The sequence below is a fragment of the Schistocerca gregaria genome, chromosome 2 (genome assembly GCF_023897955.1).
Source record: "Schistocerca gregaria isolate iqSchGreg1 chromosome 2, iqSchGreg1.2, whole genome shotgun sequence".
Lineage (NCBI taxonomy): Eukaryota > Metazoa > Arthropoda > Insecta > Orthoptera > Acrididae > Schistocerca > Schistocerca gregaria.
The window spans coordinates 790972784-790997229 of record NC_064921.1 but is presented as its reverse complement, the minus strand read 5'-3'; the positions used below and the strand labels follow the sequence as shown (position 1 = coordinate 790997229).

Below are 24446 nucleotides of genomic sequence, written 5' to 3'. Positions count from 1 at the left end.
TCGTTGAAAGGAATGTTACATAAGAATATAGAGCTACTCGTAAGCTTCTGTAGTTCGATAGGAAAGTCTCGAGAAAATTATATGATGTTGTGCTACAAGTTAAAATTCAACTCTAGGTTAATTAAGAAAACTGGTGGCCACTAAGTTTGTGCAGCCATCGGCAATAAACACTGGATTCTGACCAATCTGTCTGCATAGTCCCCTGCAGTCAGAAACGTGTAGTGTTAGGCATTTAAGATAATAAGAATTGTAACACTTATCCTGTGAAAAATTACTCGTAGTTTCGGGAGAAGTTACCTATTTTTTAGTAGTTGTGGGATATATTTTGGAGGAATTTGTTTTGTAAACTCTTTCATTACCGTCAACTGTAGATCCCAAAACGGCAAAAGCGGTCAAGGTAGTTTACAATTTTACATTTTGCGAGCACTAAATCAATCACCTCCTTGTCCTAAGGGCGAATGTAATCGATATGTGCTTTCACCGTCTGCCACCAACAAGCGCCACGAGTTGCAGACACGAAGCTAGCCGAGTGCAACCGATCGGCACACCCGTTCGGCACCAAGATTTTCTTATCCCGGACAAGAGTCAGTATTGGCAACTCTGGTAAAAGGAGTTTGAAAACGTCGTTGTATCTCTGATTTTATTACAGCGTTTTGTAAACGACAATAGTGTTTGCTACATATTTCGATTGTGGTAACTGCTAAGTATTAATTCGACAATATTTAAAGGTCAGTGTTTTTGCACAAAGTACGTGAAATAGATAACCATAACTCTCACTAGTGCATTGTTAGAGTTAGAATTTTAGTGTCCATGTCCTATTGGAAACTCATTTGGGATATATAGCTACAGTCAAGTTCAATAAGGCCACTTAGTATTATCTTTTTACAGCTTTCCGAAGTTACTTATTTCCTGCCGTCAAGTGCAATTTTTCCTTTGAAAAATCGTGGTATTTCCTTGCTTCATGTTCATTTGCATGTCTCCATCCCATATTTTGATGATCCTGGACGAAAGAAACTGTATAAAATGGAAATGTAGCACTGCAGTACTTTCCCGCCCAACTTGAAGGCGGCTACACACGTAACTTCTAGGGATACATGCGCAAGCTTGTACGCTCATTAGTTTATCAGAAAATGTCAGTCAGACAAAGATGCGCTTGCCTTGGCAACTTTTTCTGCCTGTGTTAGGAGAACTACAAAAGCTAAAACGTGACTGTGAAGTAAAGAGTGGCTAAAGAAACGAAAATATTATTTCCATATTAACTATTCGTTGTAGACACCCAATGGAAACTGCCTCATAGTATTGTTGATTTTCATCTCTTTTTCTCCATGTCATACTGTATTCTTTGAGTTGATCTACAATACAGTACAGCGTTTGTACAGAATGTAATTTAACAAGATCTAATAAAAATTCAATCAAACCAGGTCACTGACAAGTGCTCGCACAAGCCTCTCCATTCCTGGTACACACGGTCAAGCATACACACGCTTGGAAGGTTGCACAAGCATGTGTAATCGAAATGCGATCAAGCATCAATGTGCTTGCACAGGTTTATCCTGCACACTCTCAAGCAAACTTGGGAAAGCATTCTTGCGCAAGCGTTATTGTCAAGCATGGGGGGCGCCATAGGTGATACTTCGGGATGATCATCGAAATACGAGAAGGAGACATGCAAAAGAACAAGGACCAAAGAAATACCATGATTTTCCGGGGGTAAAATTGCACTTGACAGTTAGAAATAATCGACTTTGAAAAACTGTAGAAAGATATGGATCTCCAGAAAATACTAATTGCACTTGCACTTGACAGTTAGAAATAAGCAACTTTGAAAAACTGTGGAAAGATATGGAGCTCCAGGAAATACTAACAACAAAGATGGAAATTATGGCCGACCTGCTCTGAGCCTTACCAAGACACTTTTCACACCTGTGTATCATGCACTGGTAGGAACTGATGTCACACACTAGCAGCTTCATTGCACCTTTGTAATCCAGACCAGAACCCTTTATAGCAGCAAACATCAGCTTAGCATTTTGATGGGTCTCACATACACAAACATTGTGTGTGCCCCTTGCACTTACAGGCACAACCCATTTTGGCCGAAGATTGAAAAATATGATAAACCTACTTTGATATTGGGATACTTTTCCTTGAATTCTACACATAGTTTTGATATATTGCATAGCAACAGTCTTCTTTTGCATCTGTTCACGTACATTTTCCATTTTGACTGTTACATAGTCTTTTTTTCCAGGCATTATTTGGCTGTAGTCAAGGGCAAGAATAGTTACTTTTAACTGGCGTGTGGATATGGCACATTTTTCTTTCAAATCATGCACAATTTTGTCCAAATCAGAGCATGTCTGGCATGATTTCTGTTCCTTTGGAGCAGATAGTTCTTCCTCCTCCACCATTAGTCAGCTATTCTGTGTTTAAAATTCCATTTGAGCTTCTTGTAGCTTTCTTCTACCATAGCTGGGCCTGTCTCTTTTCCCAACTTTGTGTGTCTTCATGGGAGACAAACCAAGAGCAGTCACTGAAGTATTTAATTGCTCACCCACTGTGGTTGTAGGTGTCTGATACTCATCGTCAGTGTCATGTAAATTATCAGAATATTCTTCATTTTTTAGCAGTGTATCACATCTGGAACATAACTTTTGTCCTGGTTTCATGATAAGTTCCATGCACTGATTCACTTTCAATACTGATTTTACATCACTTTCTCTAAGGCTAAACTTCACTGTCTTCTTATGAATCCGAAATGGACCAAAACAACTTCTTTGTAGGAAAGAATACTTATCCAGAAACACTGTCAAATGATGATAACAAACACTAAAGTTTCCTGGAACTGTACTTCTTGTGTCCACAGGGTGTATCCCCTATCTCCATAGCAACAAAACATGGCCCGATTCATCCAGATCTTACAGTACAAAGCAAATGCCACATTTTAATCCATATGTTATTTTATGACATTCAGATGTTTGTGCTCTACCAATACTGCAACTTGTCTGAACAAAAGCACCACTAGTACACTCTTCTGCCTCCATACTGACTTTGCACAACAGTACTGACCAGTCTGAAATAGAATCTTAAAAAACTTGAGTAACCTGTAATTGTTGCTTGTTTCCTTTGTTGTTCATGCCTAACAATGACTCATTCTGTCCCTGAAAACAACCATTGCTTAACTTTCTGTTGCCTAATGGTTCCCAACAATTGCTGCAGCTTTATCTGAAGCAAGCTGTCTGCATCATCAGCATTACTTGCTTAATCATGTTAAAAGAGACGTAACCAAATACATCTCTGTCAAATTTTATTCTACACAAATGCCTTTGGCCACATATTATATTATGTTCTACTTATGCGGTGTTTAAAATTTGGCTTGGATATTACTTGTCCCTTTTGTGCTACCACACTTCGAAAATCCTTGTTTTTCAGGTAATTTTTCAAATTTTTGTATTTTCGTGTGCATGTAACTCTGTTTGTGTGACTGATATGGGCAAGATAAGTTCTGTGTGTGTGTAGGCCACATTAAGCTTACCAAAAAAAATTTATACCCTTTTGAATGAATTATATTTCTCATAGAGGGCACCTACAATATGTACCTTTTAACATATTACATTTTTTAATCACATCATGGAATTTTTTATTTTCTCTCAGAAATATGTTGTTGGTGCTTTGATTCATAGAGTGTGTTCTCTAAGTGGATGTTACTGGGTTGTAAAACTTTCACTGGACTGTGTGGAATAGTTCCAAAGTTATTAAGACCTGAAGTTGAGTCTGAAGATAGATTGCCAGATGCAGTTTGCAATTTCCGGGTCATGCCACCTTCTTTCACAAGCCATAATTCTACCAAGCGAGGTGGTGTAGTGGTTAGACACTGGACACGCATTCGAGAGGACGATGGTTCAATCCCACATCCGGCCATCCTGATTTTGGTTTTCCTTGATTTCCGTAAATCGCTCCAGGCAAATGCCGGGATGGTTCCTTTCAAAAGGGCACAGCCGACTTCCTTCCCCATCCTTCCCTAATCCGATGAGACCGATGACCTCGCTGTCTGGTCTCCTTCCCCAAAACAACCAATCAATTATGTCTGCCATAATTCTGTAACTAATTGGCAGAGGAAATCAAAATTTTGTAGATAAGTGTTCCACACTTGGTAGCATTGGTGTGCTAAATTTAATCCAAATCTGAGACTATCTTTCTCAAATTGGTTGAATTGACATGGAATGACCCAGATGTTGTTTTAAAATATTTTAATAAAATTACCATCAAAGCACCCAGTAAATACATTATTGTGTCCCAAATATTGTGAATATTGTTGTTTACTCAGAACATTTTGTTTACTCGAAACATTAAAAGACTAAACAACAAAGTTGAGATTTGTTGCTTCCTGTCTTAGGTATACCCACTGTGAGGGGGGAGGGGGTTAACATGGGACAGCATCAAAAATTTATTTTACTCAGTTCTGAAGTTCAAAATAGCACTTCTTTAATGTCAGTCAGCAGTACTTTGAGCAAATGTAATATAGGTGAAAGTAGTAGTTCAATTCATGAACAACTATAAAATTTTCTGTTAGCTTTCAGAAATTTTAAAGTGCCTCCTGTGCACCCAGTCAATGGTAGTTTTTCTTTTCTCAGTTTCTATCATTTTTTGAGTTGGTCATAAACTGAAAGAAGGAACCGAAGTACTGTCCTATTCAGTTAATTGGTTTACAAAAGAGGGAAATAAATATTTCGCCTTTAAGTTTCAGTGCTAGTATGATCACTGAGCTACTGAATAGATTTTAGGTCATTTACTGACTAGATCACACCAAAAAGAGTACTTTAAAAGTTTTGACACATGTTATTTGTAAATTTGTTTGTTGTATTTTCCTACTAGTACTTCTGTTATTACCTAGCGTACATTGGGTGCTGTCTCTATTGCTTGTGTTTATTGTTTATGTTATGTGGTTCTGGATATTACGAGTCACAGATCGCTAATAACACACTTTTGCAGTCAGATGAACATTTATTTACACACTGAACGAGGTGAATATAATATGGCTGTACAAACATAGTGCGCAGAGAAATAGACAAAAGTAAAGTCAAAGATCATCAGGTCCAAAGACATGGCACTTCACGCCAGAGGCACTAAGCAGCCCCTGCCCCGCCTCCACCCCCCCCCCCCCCCCAGCACTGGGGAGCACAGTGGGGCAAACCTAGGTCACTGACCTTGCCGGGCTGGTATGGCATGGGCGGTGCATTGCTGGAAGATGACAACTGAGGGTGTGGTGTATCAGCCACGCAATGTGAAGGATCCTGCAAAGTGAGAACATGTGTGTCCTTGCTGGGTCGGAGTGACGTGGGTGGGGCGACGGCGACAGACAACAACGGAAGGTGTGGCGTGGCAGCCGTGCAATGCGAGGGATCCCGCAGAGTGAGAACATGAGCATCCTGCTGATTCAACTGCAATGGCATGGAACTGGCAGCAGGGGAAGGGAAGCTTCACATAGGAGTGATGCAGAGTGAAGACACAGCAGAAGCAGATGACAGTTCCAAAAGAAGCGGCTCTGCAGACAGGCTGTGTACAGTACTCTATGCGTGAGCCCATTCAGCAGAGGCAGCAGTAATGCGGGAGTGTAACTCCTTGTTATGTGTGTGGAGCCCGTCGATCTGTGTGTGGACATCTGATAAATCGGAGAGACTTGCAGAAATACCTTTGAGCAGAGATGCAAATGTGGAAAGCATAGCCAAGGAGGCAGATATCAGAGTCGTGCTGAACTCGTTTGAGCACAGAATGGTAGAATCAGATGCGTGGTGGGACGTTACGGCCTGCAGGTCAGGCAAAAGTTCGTAATGGTGTAGAAAGTCCAATCCAATCACAGGTTCATCCACATCGGCGATGTGGAAGGTCCAAGGAAAAGTTGCGACCGGTGATAGGTGTAGCGACGTCTTTATAGAGCCGAGGACCGCGATAGGGGAGAGATTTGAGTCGATCAAAACAAGGTTAGCAGGAGAAAGCATGTTGCCCACTTGCTTGGCTGGATGTAACGCTGACGTCAGCGCTGGTGTTGATGAGAAAGTCCATGACATGGAGGTGTTGCACTGCTAGAGCAAGCGGTGTGGCATCAGAAAGTAGGTGGCGTGGACAATTGTGGCAGGATGTGGCGCCTAAATGTGCCCGCTGGAATCCTTTGCATATGCACAAGTTGTGAGCGAAGTTCCCATGGGCCGCATGGTACCAGCATAGCAGGTAAGCTCGGAGAGAAGGCGGTGCAGAGTGGGCGGGGGACACAGCTGACTGCTCGGGCTGCTGTTCGGATGAGGTCGGCTGCTGTTGGGAGGCCGCAGGCAGTACCTCTTGTAGGCTGCCAGGAGGCAACTCCTGGCAGGTAGCAGAGCCGCTGAGGAGCATTCGGTGGCCCCTACTGGCAGGGTGCAGAGCCGAAGGTGCAGGTGTGCCTACTGAAGGTGAAGGTGAAGGTGATGTTGTCTGTGACATTCGGTGTTGGTGACATATGATTGTGTATGCGCGATCGGCCAGGCATAAGTGAACCTCAAGAGGGTTGGCGACATGAGATAGCAGGTGAAGTTGTAGGTCTGATGGCAGTTTGACCATACACAAAGTCCAAAGTGCTGCGTCTGGTAGTGTTTGATCATCAATTAATGCATGAAGGTGCTCCCAGAGTTGCAAAGGTGTGCGGTCCTCGAGGTGCTCATCATGGATGATGTGGTGGATAGCTTCTGCTGGTGGGTGAGGAAGGCGTTCGATGAGCAATTTTTTCACCGATAAATACTTGGGCGAGGTGGGCAGTGAGAGGAGCAGATCACTGATGAGGTCTGGGTGAACGTGGAGGTGACTCACCATGCAGACGAAAGATGTGTCATCATCTGAAATCCCGTGGATATCCAGTAGATGATCCACCAATGCAAACCAAGTCTTAGGGTTGTCCTTTTGAAACACAGGCAGCTTAGGAAACATGCCGGGTAACACATGTTGATGCAGCACTGGGAGGCGAAGATGTGTGTGAGCAGTGTAGGAAGCCCCCGATGCCGGGAGTGCAGTAGTGGTGGATGAAGTGTTGCTCGAGGTCTGCGTGGGCGGGCAGCTGCAAGCAGCACATGATGTGAAGTGAGCCAGTGCAACCAATGGCATGGTGTGTCCAAACTGCAGGCCTGGAGGAAGATATGGTGCAGGAGTAATGGCCGGTGCTGTTGCAACAGCGAGATGCGCTAAAGAAGGGGCTGAACTAGAAACTGGCATGGAAGAAACGGCCGTTGCCATTACGAGAGCGGGCGGAAGGTGATCATGTTGTAGCCACGGAGCAGTGGTCAAAGAAAACGGCGTGGTTGCAGTGATCGGAGTCACTGAGATAGCATGACGGAAGGGGGTGCAATGATGTCGGGCATATAAGTATGTGCAACCCCGTGCGCATGGCGCATGGACATTCGAGTTACAGTTCTTGAACGTCGCCGGCACATCAGGCCAGACTGAAGGCGACTGGTTAGCTGAGGGGTGAAACACAATGTCCTTCACTCGATTATTGTTCATAATGTCACTAAGCACTGTCCATGTAGCAGCCGTTGCTGTTTAGTAGCATTCAACGGTGTATATGTTGGGCCAGTTACAGTTAAATGGCCGCCGGCATGACTTTAAACCAAATGTACATTAGGAACACTAGAAAAAATGCAAGCACAGCTAATAGGGTGTGAGGCACTGGCATAAAACGACGCTAGTAGATACATTGTTCCGAAGACAATGTGGACCGGCACACAAAGTCCGTTAATGATGAAAAGAAGCACAAAATCATTCCTGAACACACAACAATGATGTCGGGGTCAACACTGGATATTACGATTCGTAGGTCGGTAATAACATACTTTTGCAGCCAAATGAACGTTTGTTTACACACTGAACAAGGCAAATACAATATGGCTGTATGAACATAGCATGCAGAGAGATAGACAAAGTCAAGTCACAGATCATTGGGTCCAAAGACATGGCGCTTCCCACCAGAGTGCCACATGGTTTTTCTTATTACTGTGTATTTTTATTTTCTCAAATTATGGTACCATTTGTGTAAACTTACTATATTTTTTGTGCATAGTCAAATGAACATAGCAATTGTGGTGATACAAATAATTATTGAACTTATCACTGATATATGTTAAACACTATTCTTTCTTCCTTTCTGTTACTCTCCCCCGTAACAGTTTTCCATCGACTCTTCCAATCTACTGATCCAATTTTTAAACTTGACAGTTGGTTATCATTAGTGCCTCATATGCCCCTTTAGAATTGTGGCTTGGATAACAAAAGAGCATTGATACTGCTAGTGTCACATGTACTCTTCAATATTTTTATAATTGAAGTTATTGGGTTTTGTACAAAGACTAACTGATATTTTTAAACATTTCACTCCAGGTGTATGTTATTTAGGATAGTTTGTGCACTGTTAATTAACCAAGAATGAAAGTTTAGTAAACATAGGATTATTGTTCATCGATCAGGAGGAAACTGCGTGTACGGAATGATGCATGAAGGTGTATATATGTATATATCATATGAATTGTGTGAAGAGCGATGGGTGTAAATGGACTGTAATATCACACTAAAGATAGCAGTGGATTGGAAAGGTCAGAATGATAGACAAATGTGTACTTTATTGAGGACTGTGTGTGTTATCTGGTGGGCAGCAGTGGAATATGCTGGCTCAGGAAACAAAGGAACAAAGCAAGAGAGACAAAATCTAATGTGCAGGAAGACTGTAGTATGGAAAGGAAATAACCATCCTGGTTAACATTGAAAACAGTCCTAGGTTGCACAATGTTCTTTATTAGTTCAAATGTAACGCTTTTCACCTGGGTAAGTCATTATCAGGTTATCTTGCACAATGTCTGTCATCAGTTGTAGCAGCATAGAATAAGAGCACACTCGTAAACTGTAAGCCTGACCCCTAATCAAAGTGCCATACACTCACACGATGTATACACAGTAATGCTTTACTAATTATGAGTGATGATTGATGATTCACATCACAAGAGAGAACCTCATGATGCCCTACCTGGGTGAAATGCATCATTTCTTAACCAATAAAGAACATTTTGCAACTGAGGACTGTTTTCAATATTAATCACAATATGAGGTTGCTGTACCATCGTGTCACAATGAATTGCAATGAATTTTGGTTATTCTGACACCTTTTTGTTTGGGATAGTTGCACCCACGCACAATTTTGTGAAACCTGTAATGCTTGTGGACGAACAGATGTTTCTGCTTCCATTCCTCTTGCCTTTATTTGGTAATCTGCTTTGAACTGCTATTAGTTGGGACACTTCTATTGAGGCCAGGACACATTGTGACATTGTGGGAAACATATGTCTTGAGTTTGTGTAATAGTGATTGCATGGGCTTATCTGGTTGTACTCGATAAAAATGGAAAGACTTCAGTACTCCGTTACATAAGTAATGTGGAGAGATGTAGAATATATAGCAGTTACATACAAACAAGAATGGAAAGTACAGAAACTGCTATTGGGTTTTATGAGTGGTTCAGCTGATTCAGGGAGTGAGAGCTCCAAATTAACAGGTCATAGGAGTATTCCACACCAAGTAAGTGATGTATGTTTGACATACAGGCATCACAAAACTTTTTGCGTGACAGAATTTGGCTTTGTCTTTTTTTTAAATAGAGTCTTCTCATTTGAGACATCCTGACTGTTAAAATTAAAGAAACACACCTGCAGGGCTCCACACAAGGAGGCCATCTAAACCAGGTGTTTCCTTTCTGCTAGCATACCATATGAAACCAAGCCCACTGCATGAAATTTTCAACACCAAAACGTAGAAAATTCAAAGAGAAATCCAAACAGTCTAGACAGTAAGCATATCTAGCTCTCAGTACTAGAAGAGATCAGACAGAAGCACATGTAAACAACCAGTTATTTAAGCCCAACCCCCCCTCCCAACCAATGGGCAAGCCCAAGTGACACACCTAAGGCAACTGTGTTGGATGCCTTCTAAGCTCATCAAGTGGCACTGCTTAGAGGCTGTTGAAGTACTCTGTTTATGATGACATGGGTTTGTCTGTTGGGGGTAGCAGACAGAGGTTCAACACTGATCCTCTCATCTTGGGTCCATCATGAATGGTTCAGTTAGCAAGAATGGTCCCCACAAAAGACAGACGACCAGTTTTCAGTCATAGGCCAGCTCACAGTTTTTGTGTGTCAGGTAGTTCCACTATAGTACCCAGTGAAGATTTCATTCAGCAGACAGACATTACTGTGACTGTTAATAACAGATAGAAACAAAGTGTGATGCACCAATGTGATTTGATCTTCCAATATTTTTTAGATTATGTCATACTAAGCACTGATTTGTCACACGTTTTATGACGTAGTAATGGTCAGTATATGTATTTGCAATTTTGGCTGCTGTTTATCACTGACAAAAATGATTAATGGTGGTGAGTGTCAGGAAAGGTTCATTTTATTGAACTGCTTTATTATTTTCTCTGTGTCTTGTATAGCATCCATGGAAAAAAAGGTGTTATTACTTCCTGAATGAATGATTCGTGGAGTTCATTAGCTATTTGCATGTTCTAGGGGTTGTGACTCGTAATCCGTTGCAGTGTTGTGTAGTGTAAATCAGTTTACATACATAATACTTGGTATGTTGAAAAATGGAACATGCTGACCATTTACATGCTTGTTTTGACATTGAGCTGTACATTGGGTGGATTTTAAATAGAGCCCATCCTTCCACTTTGATAGGCAATGAAAATAAAAGATGAAGAACAAGGACCTTCCAGTTCTATTAACCTCATATGACACAAACTGGAAGATTTTGCCTCAATATTCAGATCACCAAGTATAGTTAGGTCACTGGGATCACAACATCCCACTACTCTACTAAATATGTCTATGAAGCTAACTACATCAGCATTTGGTGGATGATAAATCCCAATAACGTTATATTTTCTTATGACCTCTCTACACTCTTTGGTGTGGACTTCAATGTCTGTCACTTCAATCAAGCCTTCTTTGTTGTACTGGTCTAGATAGTTTATTTTCTTGTACTCGAGATTCTCACTAATGTATACTGCCACACCACCACCTTTATGTTCTCCTCAAGATTAATTTATGCTGTTTGTGCATGTCATACTCTGTTGTGGCAGAAGATTAATACATGGCACTGAGATTTAAGAGTAACTAGTAAAGAATTTTAAAGTTGTGTTTTGGCAATTTCAGGTCAGCAGCCTTGCTTAATATGCAACAGCCACAGGGAAGCCTACCAAACAACCTGAGATCTTTGTTGGAGTCAGGACTGGGTGCTGACGTCTTGGTGGTGGCTGCGGATGGCCACCTGGCTGCCCACAGCTCGATACTGGTGGCTCGCAGCCCAGTGTTCGGTGCGTTACTCCGCCGGATGAAACGGATGATCTCGATCCGTGACATGCCTGTGGACGTGGTGCGGCAACTACTGACCTTCATGTACACGGATGAGGTGCCACACCTGCAGAGTGTGGCACCCCAGCTGCTGACACTTGCGGACAGATTCGAGCTGCCAGTGCTGAAGGAGAAGTGCGAGCAACATCTGATTGAGAACTTACGTGTGGAGAACACGCCACTGTACTGCGTGCTCGCCCGGCGGCACTCGTGTCCGCTGCTCCATAGTGCAGCCATTGACTACTTTGCGAGGCACGCTCATCAAGTGGTGTGCTCACAGGGATGGATCGAGGAGCTGAGGAAGGACCCTAAGCTGCTGGCAGAGATACCCCACCTAGTGGCCAACCACGCTGTTTCGATAGCCAGGTTTGTGTGACTTAGGCTTCTGCCCACTGTGTTTGTGCCTGGTTATAATTTATGCCCTGAAGGCTGTTGTGAACCTGCTGCACGAAAATTACTTGCAGTTTGTATGGGTGATGCAGATGTTACACTTCTTTTCAATATGAGGCGCAAAGCGAAAATGTTGCTGATCTTCATTTTTATGGTAGATATTGTAACAACTGCGCTCATGTTTTAACAAATGTAAGGTACACATTAGGTTTGAGTTAGGTGCAAGAGTAATTTCATATATTTATGACTCATCTCGCAAGACACTGTACTTACCCTGCTATCTGTTAATTTGGATTAGTTTTTGTAGGTCTCACACCCCTGAATCAGCTGATCCACTCATTAAAACCAATAGCAGTTTCTATACCGTCCTATCTTGTTTTTATGTAACAGCTGTCATATTGCCATCAAACGCAAGTTTATTAATTGTGTAGTTATATTTCAGTTTATTGAGGATAGGGAAGAAACATTTTCAGCAGTCCACATTAAATTTACAACAGTTTGAATTCCATTTTAAACTGCTCACAGTAAAATTTGTAGCTGGCTGGTGTGAACGTGCGGTTCTAGGCGCTTCAGTCTGTAACCGTGTGACTGCTACAGTCGCAGGTTCGAATCCTGCCTTGGGCATGGATGTGTGTGATGTCCTTAGGTTAGTTAGCTTTAAGTAGTTCTAAGTTCTAGGGGACTGATGACCACAGATGGTAAGTCCCATATTGTTCAGAGCCAGTAAAATTTGTAAATGGGAAACAAGCATCAACCTCAGTGTACTTATGTACTTTAAGGAGAGGGAAATACATGTTAGAATATGGCAGTATTGTTTCCTTTACCAGGATACATATTAGCTGGCTGTTTTTCAAGGATTTCCCTGCATGGTGGGGTAGTGGCTATGTACGTAAAAAACAGCATTCCATTTGCATCCATAGACATATCATGGCACTGCACTGAACAGGTATTTGACTGTTGTGCAGATTCAGTTGAATTTAATGAAACTAAACTTCTAATTGTTCTTGTTCACAGGTCCCCTAACTCTGACTTCAGAGAATTTTTGCTCAAGCTAGAGATGGTTCTTTATTCACTTTGTAGGAAGTACTGGAAATTAGTTATATGTGGTGTCTTGAATATAAATGTTGTATATGATGGTGCATGATCTGAGGCAGATTGTGTTTTTTCAAAGTAGGGTGCAGGGGAACAGCAGCACAGCCATAGATATTATTTTTATTCATTCATCGTTACTAGATGAGCATTCTGTTAGTAAAAGGGTGAATGGCCTTTCAGACCACGATGCACAAATTTTAACACTAAAAGGCTTTTGTACTCAAACAATTGTCACATATAATTACAAACTATGTAGGAAATTAATCCAACAAACAGAAGGAACAAGAGTGGCAGGATGTTTATAGTGCTGATAACACAGATGATAAATATAATGCTTTGCCTAACACATTTCTCATGCTCTTTGAGAGTTGCTTCCTAATAGAATTTTCTAAATGGGATACTAGCAGTAATAGGCAGCCTGGGTGACTGACTAGTGGGATAACGATATCATGTAGAACAAAGCGGGAATTATATCAAAATGTTTGAAGTAGTCACAATCAAGCTACAGTAGCACATTGCAAGCAGTATTGTAAGATGCTTAAAGTGTTATTAGGACGCCAAAGAGTATGTGGTATGCAAATATAATAGTTAATTCCCAGGATACAATTAAAACATTTGCTCAGTTGTAAGGAAGTGTCTGGCCAGCAGCACAAGGTCGACGATATGAAGTCAGTTCGTAGTAAAAATATTTCTGTTACTGATAAATGAGATATATGTACAGTATTTAACAATAATTTTCTGAGCATTGTTGGTGAATTAAATAAAGAATTAGTTTCTACAGGGAATCATATAACTTCCTTGCCAAATGCCTTTCCGAAATTGACCTCTGAAATACTCCTCTGTGATACAGACAAGGGGAAGATTGAGTCAATAATTAAATCACTGAAGACTAAGGATTCCCATGGATATGATGGAGTGCATAGCAGAATATGCTGCACATTTAGCCCTGTATTTAGCCATATTTGTAAATTTTCCTTTAGGCATGGTCAGTTTCCTGAATGAGTAAAGTACTCAGTAGTAAAGCCGCTTTATAAAAATGGAGAAAGGAATAATGTAAACAATTTTAGACCTATTTCTATGCTATCAGTGTTTGCTAAAGTTATTGAAATGGCAGTGTACATAAGGATAATTGATCATTTTATATTGCACAATTTGCTGTCAAATGTACAGTTCAGCTTTAGAAGTCGTCTAAGATGGGTTAAACAAAAGGTTTCGAACACTAGGCATATTTTTTGATTTAACTAAGGTGTTTGATTGTGTTGATCATATAATACTGCTCAAGAAGTTGGACCATTACAGAATACGGAGAGTAGCTCACGATTGGTTTACCTCTTGCTTTAGCAACAGACAGCAAAAGGTCATTATTCACAATGCTGAGAATGGCTGTGAAGTGGAGTCTAAATGGGGTATGGTCAAGTGGGGGCACCCCAGGGATCTGTGTTGGGGCCACTCCTCTTCCTTATTTATACAAAGGATATGCCCTCTAGTATTATTGGTAACTATAAAATATTTCTGTTTGCTGATGGCACTAGCTTCGTAGTAAAGGATGTTGTGTGCAACATTGGCTTGGTTTAAAAAAGTGCTGTTCATGATCTAAGTTCATGGCTTGTAGAGAATAAACTAACATTAAATCACAGTAAGACTCTGTTTTTACTGTTTCTGACACACAATTCAACAAAACCTGAAGTTTTAATTTCACGGAATGGGCGTATGATTAGTGAAAATAAACAGTTCAGATTTCTAGGTGTTCAGATAGATAGTAAACTGTCATTGAAAGCCTACATACAGGATCTTGTTGAAAGACTTAATTCTGCCATTTTTACTGTTTGAAAGGTATCTGAAGTGAGTGATCATTCAACATGAAAATTAGTCTACTTTGCTTATTTTCATTAGCTTATATTGTATGGTATTATATTTTGGGGTAACTCTTCCCATTCTAAAAGGATATTTTTGGTTCAAATGGGCGGTTCGGGCAATAAGTGGTGTAAGTTCATGAAACTCTCGTCAATCCCTGTTCATGAGTCTGGGTATTTTGAGATTGGCTTCTCAATATATATATATATATATGCCTTACTGTCATTTCTTGTTAACAATATTAGCATATTCCCAAGATAAAGCAACTTTCATTCAGTTAATACTCAGCAGGAATCAAACCTGCATTTGGATTGGACTTCCTTAACTGTTGTGCAGAAAGGTGTGCTGGATCCATTTTCAGTAAGATACCAATCGAATTCAAAAATCTTAGCAGTAATCCATGCACTTTCAAATCGAAAGTGGAGAGTTCCCTCATGGGTCACTCCTTCTATTCTGTCGAGAAGTTCCTTGAAAAATTAAGCTGATTCTTGTTGTATTGTTGATTGCGCTTACTTAAACTTATGGATCGACTTTTTTGGATTCATAAACTTTTTTTTATCTGTTATTACTTTTATGCTGTAATTTCATGTACTGACACATTTCATGACCTTGGAGATTTGCTCCTCAGTTTGGTACTATGGAACTAAATAAGGAAATAAATAGAGAATGTTAATTGCAATCTTGTGCCACCAACAAAATGTTCCCTTGTAACCAAATCAATACATTTTCCAAATCAGTGCAAATACTTCTCACTTGTCATTTGTTCCTCCAAAATCACATGTTATATGAGGGTGTCAACTGTCATGCAGCACCACACAGTGAAAGAGAAACTTGTAAATTTGTTTGCAGTGCACCATGCGGTTTGATGATCGTTGTTACATAGTCTGTATTACTGATTGCAAGCCATGTGAATGTGTCTTGATAAGTAAATAATAGAAGTGAGAAAAACATTCAAAAGACAGCATTTGTCCATATGAACGCATCTGCTGCAAATGACCATTCTGTGTCCCAGATTCCTCATGGGACAGCTTGTGTATGTGTCCCATGTAAGTCTGATATTCCTGATATGTCTGACTGTATACTGACACACTCGAACTTATTTTACTAAATTATATTTTGTGTACTTAACAATTGCCCAAGTGCAGAGTCAAACAGTGGAAAGTCCAGGATGGAATAATGACAATGTTATGAAAAGGATAGATTGTTACTCACCATATAGCACAGATGTTGAGTCACAGACAGGCACAACAAAAACAGTTGTAAACACGCAAGGTTTTTGCCAGACGGCCACCCCCTGAAACACACACACTCTCTCTCTCTCTCTCTCTCTCTCTCTCTCTCTCTCGCACACACACACACACACACACACACACACACACACACAAACTCAGCTCACACACACATGACCACAGTCTCTGGCTGCTGAGGGCAGACTTTGAGCAATGGCACATGATGGTAGAAGCAATCTGGGTGGCTGTGGGTAAGAATTCTGGGGCGGGGAGGGGAAATGGGAGAGACAGCATGTATGGGTGTGATATGGTAATGTGGTGTATGCAGGGATGAGGTGGAGAGAGGGTAGGGAAGCTAGGTGCAGTAGAGAGGTTAGGAGATTGTAGATTAGGGGAGGGGGGGCATAAAAGGAGAAAATTAAAAAGACTGTGGGTGCACTTGTGGAATAGAAGGCTGCGGAGTGGCAAAGGGGAAGGGGATAGGTAGGTGAAGGACAGGGTGACTAAGGAAGGCTGACGTCAGGAGCGTTACAGGAATGTAGGATATGTTCCATGGAGAGTTCCCACCTGCACATTTCAGAGAATCTGATTTTTGTATGAAGGACTCATATTGCACAGGCTGTGAAGCATTCATTAAAGTGGAGAAAGTTGTATTGGTCAGCCTGCCCAGCAACTAGCTAGTCCAGCTATTTCTTGGCCACAGTTTGTTGGTGGACATTCCTGTGGACAGACAGTTTGTGAGCTGTCATGCACACATAGAATGGAATGAAGCACAGTGGTTTCAGCACACATGACTGGTTTCACATCATTTCAAGGCGTGACAAGGGATAAGTCAAAACTCTGGCAGACAATGTGATTCATGTGCTTCAGTGCTGGATGGTAATGAGTCATGAGAGGAATTCCCTTCTGTGGCTGGACAATGGGACTTATATAGATGGTGGGTGACTAGAGAGACAAGGCATGGGAGATCAGTTTCTGTAAAAGGTTGGGAGGGCAATTACAGTCTGTGAAGGCCTCAGTGAGATCCTTAGTGTATTTTGAGGGGCTGCTTGTCTGTACAGATGCAGTGGACAAAACTGCTTCACTCCATTTCAGTTTTCTACATCTCTCATTGTCTTTCCCACGTATTTTTCACCGCCCACCTCTGTTCAGTACAATGCACTTAGCTTTTCACTCTTATTAACTCATGCATGATGTTTTAGTAGTAATCTCTGTCTTGCATATTACCCTGTCTTCCACCTTTAAGCTCTCAGATTTTCAAATCTCAAACGATGCAGTCTCCAACAATCAGTCTTTCCTTCTCATCCCTACGGTAAGTCTCCCTTGGGTGACTTTCCCAAAATGTACCCCTTTTCCTAGACCTTTTCAGTCCTTTTCCTTCACCCTTGTTCCTTCCCCTTCAACCCTTCTGCCTGAAGAAGGAGCCACTGGCTCCAAAAGCTTGCCAATTGCAACAGTATTTTATGTGTGTGTTCTGCTGCTACTTGATGAGTACTCAATTAAATAATTTTATCAGTAATTGATTGTTTTAATTGTTATAAAACTAGAAAGGGAACACTAATACAGTCTGTAGGGTTTCAGAATATGGTGGTAATCTTCTTAATACATATAGACTGCCCCCCCCCCCCAAACATAATCAGCTTGCTGCTTCCATGAAAGTTGATCATGTATGCATAAACCTAAGAATTTACAATCTATACAAGTTTTTGGTAGAGTCTGATCAGCCACAGTGTTTTGGCTGTTTGGACCACTTGGTTTAAAATGAATAATATTGGTTTTTATGTGTTTACTTTTAGGTTGTCTCTTTCAAAGTGAGTTCTTGCCTTTTCAATACATTTATGTATTTCTTTAACTAGGTGGGGCTCACTGTCTGCATAACAGACACCAGATGTATTGTCTGCATGCATAGTGATCTATTTCTTATTGTCAAGAGAACTTGGGAAATCATTTACATAGCATATAAATAGGACTGGACCTGAAATGGAGTCCTGAGGAACACCAAAATTTATATCACTTATATTGAACCTTCTCCTCTCCAGGCTGAAAGTTGAGATTAGGGCAATGGGTCTGTAGTTCTGTACATCCTTTATTTCCCTCTTTTTGTGTACTGATATCATAATTATTCACAGTTAATTGTACAGTATTAATTTTGGTTTCCGATTTTTTTATTTTTTTGTTTTTACAATTGACCAGCAAGTCTTTGAAGCACTGAACCTCATGTCTGTTGGCTGATTCCTTCTGATTTTAATCTCCTGACTTCTTTGTGGTACTTATATTTGTACTGCTTGTAGAGTTCTTTATGTAACTCTTGAGTTAGTCAGTCTGAGTAAGTTATACATGTTTTACTTTTTTTTCAGATCTTTTGTTTTAAAATCTAATGGTACAGGGTTTGATTTTGAAGGCTGATTTTTCTGGATACTCACTTTTTTTGATGGCATGGCTCCATTTAAGTGCTCAGTTAGAATTTCTATGAACATATTCCATTTATTGTTGACCCCAATGGTAGTTATAACTGATTCCCATGATTTCTGGCTTAAAACTATATGTTAGTGTAGCAATGACTATTGAAATCAACAGACTAAAAGTAGGGTAAATTATAATGTCAGTGATTTTTGTTTTTGGATTCTAGTGCAAGCCATTTATGAGAAATTGTGTTTTAAAAAGTTTCCACGCCAACACTTGTTTGTACCATTGAACCTGTGGGAGTTTGGGTGCTTATCGTTATAAATAACAACCTGTTGATCCACTTGTTTAGACAATGAGCACATTTATTGTCACACTTCAGATATACGTCATTACACATTGAAAGTATAACATAGACAGAACATAATGGCTGCCTAGGCCCAAAGAGTGTTTTACGCACCAGAGATGTTATGGCACATCAGTGTTGCCACAGAGCCCCCCCCCCTCCCCCCCTGCAGTGCGGAGCACGAGGCTCTGGTTGTGTGGGGGGAGGGTGCAGGTGTCGCGCCATCTTCGTCTTGAGTGGGAACTGGGCAGGGCAGGGCAGGGGTTCGAGCCCTTTTGGATGGAAAAATGTAATTACGGTGCCACACCAGTGGGAGTATGTGGCGATGGTTCATGAGGTGACAGAGGGGGTGGGGGAATAGAGGGAGACACGGGGTACAACACGTACAGTGTCCTCGTGGCGTCAATGAAAGATTGAATGAGGGAAGGATCTAAGGACTGGGGGTCGATGAGAAGTGGAGAACGGAAAGTTGGAAGGTGTCATCGTCGGCGGAGTGCAGGTCGTGGGGGCGTGGATGACTAAGAGAGAATCATTTGTGGTAGTTACACAGACGTCAAACGGTGAAAAGTGTGAGACGTCGATGGAGATGGTAGTGGGTTGTTGAATGTCGGGTGAGAAGTGTGTGATGGGCGTAGGAAGACAGGGTGGGGTGAAAGGCGTGGACCCCGGACTCGGCCCAGTGAGGGTTCCCGGTGTTGGGGAAGGGGGCGTGGCCGGCGTGTCGTCCCTTGAGGAGGTGGTGGTGTGGAGGTCGTCGTCCGTCGTGGTTGGTAGCGTCAGGTCGTTGGAGGTGTTGTCGTCTGCAGTGACCCATGCCGGCTTGAGTCAAGACACTGACACTGTTGAGGGTTTGCCTTTGATACAGATGTCGAATGTATTTGACGAGTGCCTAAGTACCCTGTAAGGGCCTGTGTATGGGGGTTGCAGGGGGCGTGCACTGTATCATCCCTAAGCATCACAGCTTCACACGTGGCTAACTACTGGTGCACGAATGTTTTAGGCGGAGTGTGTACTTTTGGAGTGGGTGCTCTCTGCACTCGTAATATCTGTCGTATGTTCTCAATTAGCACAGGGTATTTGATAGTATCTTGGAGCAGTGAAGGCTCGAGAAACTCAGCTGTTAGGGTCAATGGCTCGCCATAGAGCAGTTTGGCCACCGAGCACTGCAGGTCAACTTTGTATACAGAGCGGAGGCCTAGCAGTACCCATGGGAGGGTGTGTAACCACTGTTCCTCGGGGCACATTAGCACTGTCTTTAATGTGCAGTTGCATCGTCCCACTAAGCCATTTGATTGGGGGTGGTAGGCTGTTGTGCGAATGCGGCCAACACCAAAGAGCTTGCACAGTTTTGTGAAGAGGACAGCCTCAAATTGACGGCCTTGGTCTTATTGGTTTCAGGGCAGCCAAAATGTGCGACCGATGTGGAGAGGACAGCATTGGCGACTGTTTCGCCCAAAATATCGGCTAGAGTGGTTGCCCTGACCCATCTAGTTGTTCTGAAGTATTGGTAAACATCCACCTGGGGAAGGGGGCCGAGAATGTGGTGGAGTCTGCCAGAAGGAGAGTGGAAGACGCCTGAGGGGGGCGTGCAGTTGTGTCCGACTTTGGACCACTGGCACGAAATACAAGTGCGTCACCAGTTGCGACAGTCTTTGCAAAGTGAAGGCCATACAAAATGCTCAGCAATGATGCGCATAGTTGTGAGAATGCTCAGGTGGGCGAGATTGTGCAGTGGGTCAAACACCGAGTGACGCAAAGAGGAATGGACGAGGGGACGTGGCATGCCAGTGGAAGTGTCACACCATAGCTTCAAGCGTGTCTCGGGGATCGTCTTGTGCACCAGGCGCAGAGAGTAATTATTGTCAGATAAAAGGCTCGTCAAGGAGTCATCATTTGTTTGCTCTCGAGCAAGAGCATCAAAGTCGATTGAGGAAGATATGCCCGAGATCTGGGAGAAATAATAAGCGGCTATGTTGTCGGCTCACCGAATGTATTGTACATTACTTGTCTATTGTGAAATGAGGTCAAAAAAACTGAACCTCCTAGGAGGTGGGTTGGCTGTAGGATTTGTGAGTGCTTGGGTGAGAGGTTTGTGGTCTGTTAAGATGGTGAGAGTGCATCCCTCAACATCTTTGTGGAAATATCTAATGGCTTTGTAAACGGTTAAGAGCTCTCTGTCGAAAGTGGACCTTTTGCACTGAGAGAGAGAAAGTTTTTTTGAAAAGAACTTAAAAGGTTGCACCACCTCTCCTCTGTGTTGTTGAAGTACTGCGCCAATAGATATTTTGCTAGCATCTGTGGTTAGCAAAAGTGTTGCATCCGGGTGTAGATGGGCAAGCGTGATGGCTTCTGTGAGTGCAGTTTTGAATTTCTTTAAAGACACATGCATGACCTCTGTCCATGACACGTGCCTGTCGCCTGATGCTTGTGGCCTGCGCAGTGCGTCTGTGAGGAGGACCTGTAGTCTGGCGGCTCTTGGAATGTGGCGGCAGAAAAAATTGATCATTCCTAAGAACCGGTGGAGTTCATGGTATGTTTCTGGTATCGGCAGCTGTTTTTTCTTGTGTGGGCTGGATACCATAGGCTGAAACTGTGTGTCCCAGAAAATTAACAGATCCTGTCACAGTTTGCATTTGTCTTTGTTGACAATCACACCATGGGATTGTAATGTGTCAAACAGCGTCCGGATGCGAAACTCGTGTTCCTCTGGAGAGGAAGAAAAGATCAAAATGTCATCCAGGTATGCGCTGCAGAACGGTAGGGGTCGTAACACTGTATCTAAGAACCTCTGCCATGTTTGGGCAATGTTTTTCAATCCGTAAAGCATGTAAACGTATTCGAAGAGGCTGAAGGGTGTGGTGATGGTGGTTTTACGGATATCTTGTTCGTACATTGGTATTTGGTGATATGCTTTCTCACAGTCTGTTGTTGTTGTTGTGGTCTTCAGTCCTCGGACTGGTTTGATGCATCTCTCCATGCTACTCTATCCTGTGCAAGCTTCTTCATATTCCAGTACCTACTGCAGCCTACATCCTTCTGAATCTGCTTAGTGTATTCACCTTCTGGTCTCCCTCTACGATTTTTACCCTCCACACTGCATTCCAGTACTAAATTGGTGATCCCTCGATGTCTTAGAACATGTCCTACCCACTGATCCCTTCTTCTAGTCAAGTTGTGTCACAAGCTCCTCTTCTCCCCAATTCTATTCAATACCTCCTCATTAGTTATGTGATCTACCCATCAATCTTCAACATTCTTCTGTAGCACCACATTTCGAAAGCTTCTATTCTCTTCTTGTCTAAACTATTTATCATCCAGATTTCACTTCCATACATGGCTACACTCCATACAAATACGTTCATAAACGACTTCCTGACATTTAAATCTATACTCGATGTTAACAAATTTTTCTTCCTCAGAAATGCTTTCCTTGCCATTGCCAGTTCACATTTTATACCCTCTCTACTTTGACCATCATCAGTTATTTTGCTCCCCAAATAGCAAAACTCCTTTACTACTTCAAGTGTCTCATTTCCTAACCTAATTCCTTCAGCATCACCCAATTTAATTCGACTACATTCCATTATCCTTGTTTTGCTTTTGTTGATGTTCATCTTATACCCTCCTTTGAAGACACTGTCCATTCCGTTCAACTGCTCTTCCAAGTCCTTTGCTGTCTCTGACAGAATTACAATGTCATCGGCAAACCTCAAAGTTTTTATTTCTTCTCCATGGATAGGCTACAACCCTGTCTCACTCCCTTCCCAACCACTGCTTCCCTTTCATGTCCCTCGACTCTTATAACTGCCATCTGCTTTCTGTACAAATTGTAAATAGCCTTTCGCTCCCTAGATTTTACCCCTGCCACCTTCTGAATTTGAAAGAGAGTATTCCAATCAACATTGTCAAAAGCTATCACTAAGTCTACAAATGTTAGAAATGTAGGTTTGCCTTTCCTTAATCTAGCTTCTAAGATAAGTCATAGGGTCAGTATTGCTCACGTGTTCCAACATTTCTACGGAATCCAAACTGATCTTCCCCGAGGTCAGCTTCTATCATTTTTTCCATTCATCTGTAAAGAATTCACATTAGTATTTTGCAGCTGTGACTTATTAAAGTGATAGTTCAGAAATTTTCACATCTGTCAGCACCTGCTTTCTTTGGGATTGAAATTATTATATTCTTCTTGAAGTCTGAGGGTATTTCACCTGTCTCATACATCTTGCTCACCAGCTGGTAGAGTTTTGTCAGGACTGGCTCTCCCAAGGCTGTCAGTAGTTCTAATGGAATGTTGTATACTCCGGGCGCCTTGTTTCTACTTAGGTCTTTCAGTGCTCTGTCAAACTCTTCACGCAGTATCATATCTCCCACTTCATCTTCATCTACATCCTCTTCCATTTCCATAATATTGTTCTTAAGTACATCGCCCTTGTATAGACCGTCGATATACTGCTTCCACCTTTCTGCTTTCCCTTCTTTGCTTAGAACTGGGTTTCCATCAAAGTTCTTGATATGCATGCAAGTGGTTCTCCTTTCTCCAAAGGTCTCCTTAATTTTCCTTTAGGCGCTATCTATCTTACCCCTAGTGAGATAAGCCTCTACATCCTTACATTTGTCCTCTAGCCATACCTGCTTAGCCATTCTGTCGATATCATTTTTGAATCGTTTGTATTCCTTTTTGCCTGCTTCATTTACTGCATTTTTATATTTTCTCCTTTCATCAATTAAATTCAATATTTCTTCTGTTACCCAAGGGTTTCTACTAGCCCTCGTCTTTTTACCTATTTCATCCTCTGCCGCCTTAACTATTTCATCCCTCAAAGCTACCCATCCTTCTTCTAGTGTAGTTCTTTCTCCCATTCCTGTCAATTGTTCCCATATGCTCTCCCTGAAACTCTATACAACCTCTGGTTCTTTCAGTTTATCCAGGTCCCATCTCCTTAAATTCCCACCTTTTTGTAGTTTCTTCAGTTTTAATCTACAGTTCATAACCAATAGATTGTGGTCAGAGTCCACATCTGCTCCTGGAAATGTCTTACAATTTAAAACCTGGTTCCTAAATCTCTGTCTTACCATTATACAATATATCTGATACCTTTTAGTATCTACCACACTGAAAATTTTAGCACCTGCCAACTGAGAAGCGAAGTCCTGAATGTTCGGTACTGGATGATTGTCCATGATTGTGCGGTCATTGAGATGCCTATAGTCGCCACAGGGTCTGTAGGAACCATCCTTCTTAGGTGTGAGATGAATCGGTGACGACCAGTCACTGGAGGATGGGTGTACAATGCCTGCTTTTAATAGGTCCAAGATGATTGCTTTCGCCGCTTTGAGTTCGTGTGGATTCAGGCGCTGTGGTCGGTGTCTGACCGGAGGGTCCTCAGTCGTATTGAGTTTGTGACATGCGCCGCTCGTGATTGATAACATGCTACGCGTGCGGGTTGCATCGTTAGCGTTTGAACACTCGTGCAATGAGTCAATGATTTGAGTGCATGCTGGTTTGTGCGAAGAGCAAATACCTCGAAGTGAGGCGAGTTCGGATTTTGTACTCTGTAATGTCTGTTTGGTACGCTCGATAAGGTAGGTGAGCTTGGCCTGCGTTTGCTTAAGTTCACTGTGGCCGTGAGGGCGATAGTCTTTAGCGAAGGTTGGTGGACTGATGTACTTCGCGGAATGTCTACCGAAAATTTGTGGTGTCGCAGAAAG

At 42.0% G+C, this 24446-nt stretch overlaps 1 protein-coding gene across 1 annotated transcript in view; it reads left to right on the top strand.

Moving 5' to 3' along the window:
- Positions 1-522: 522 nt before the first annotated feature.
- LOC126335049 (speckle-type POZ protein B-like) overlaps positions 523-24446 on the top strand; it is a 61022-nt gene continuing 37098 nt past the window's right edge. The window contains exons 1-2 of the mRNA XM_049997922.1: positions 523-728; positions 11226-11789. Of these exons, the coding sequence (XP_049853879.1) occupies positions 11245-11789 (545 nt within the window). The 5' untranslated portion in view covers positions 523-728; positions 11226-11244. The remainder of the gene's footprint in view (positions 729-11225; positions 11790-24446) is intronic.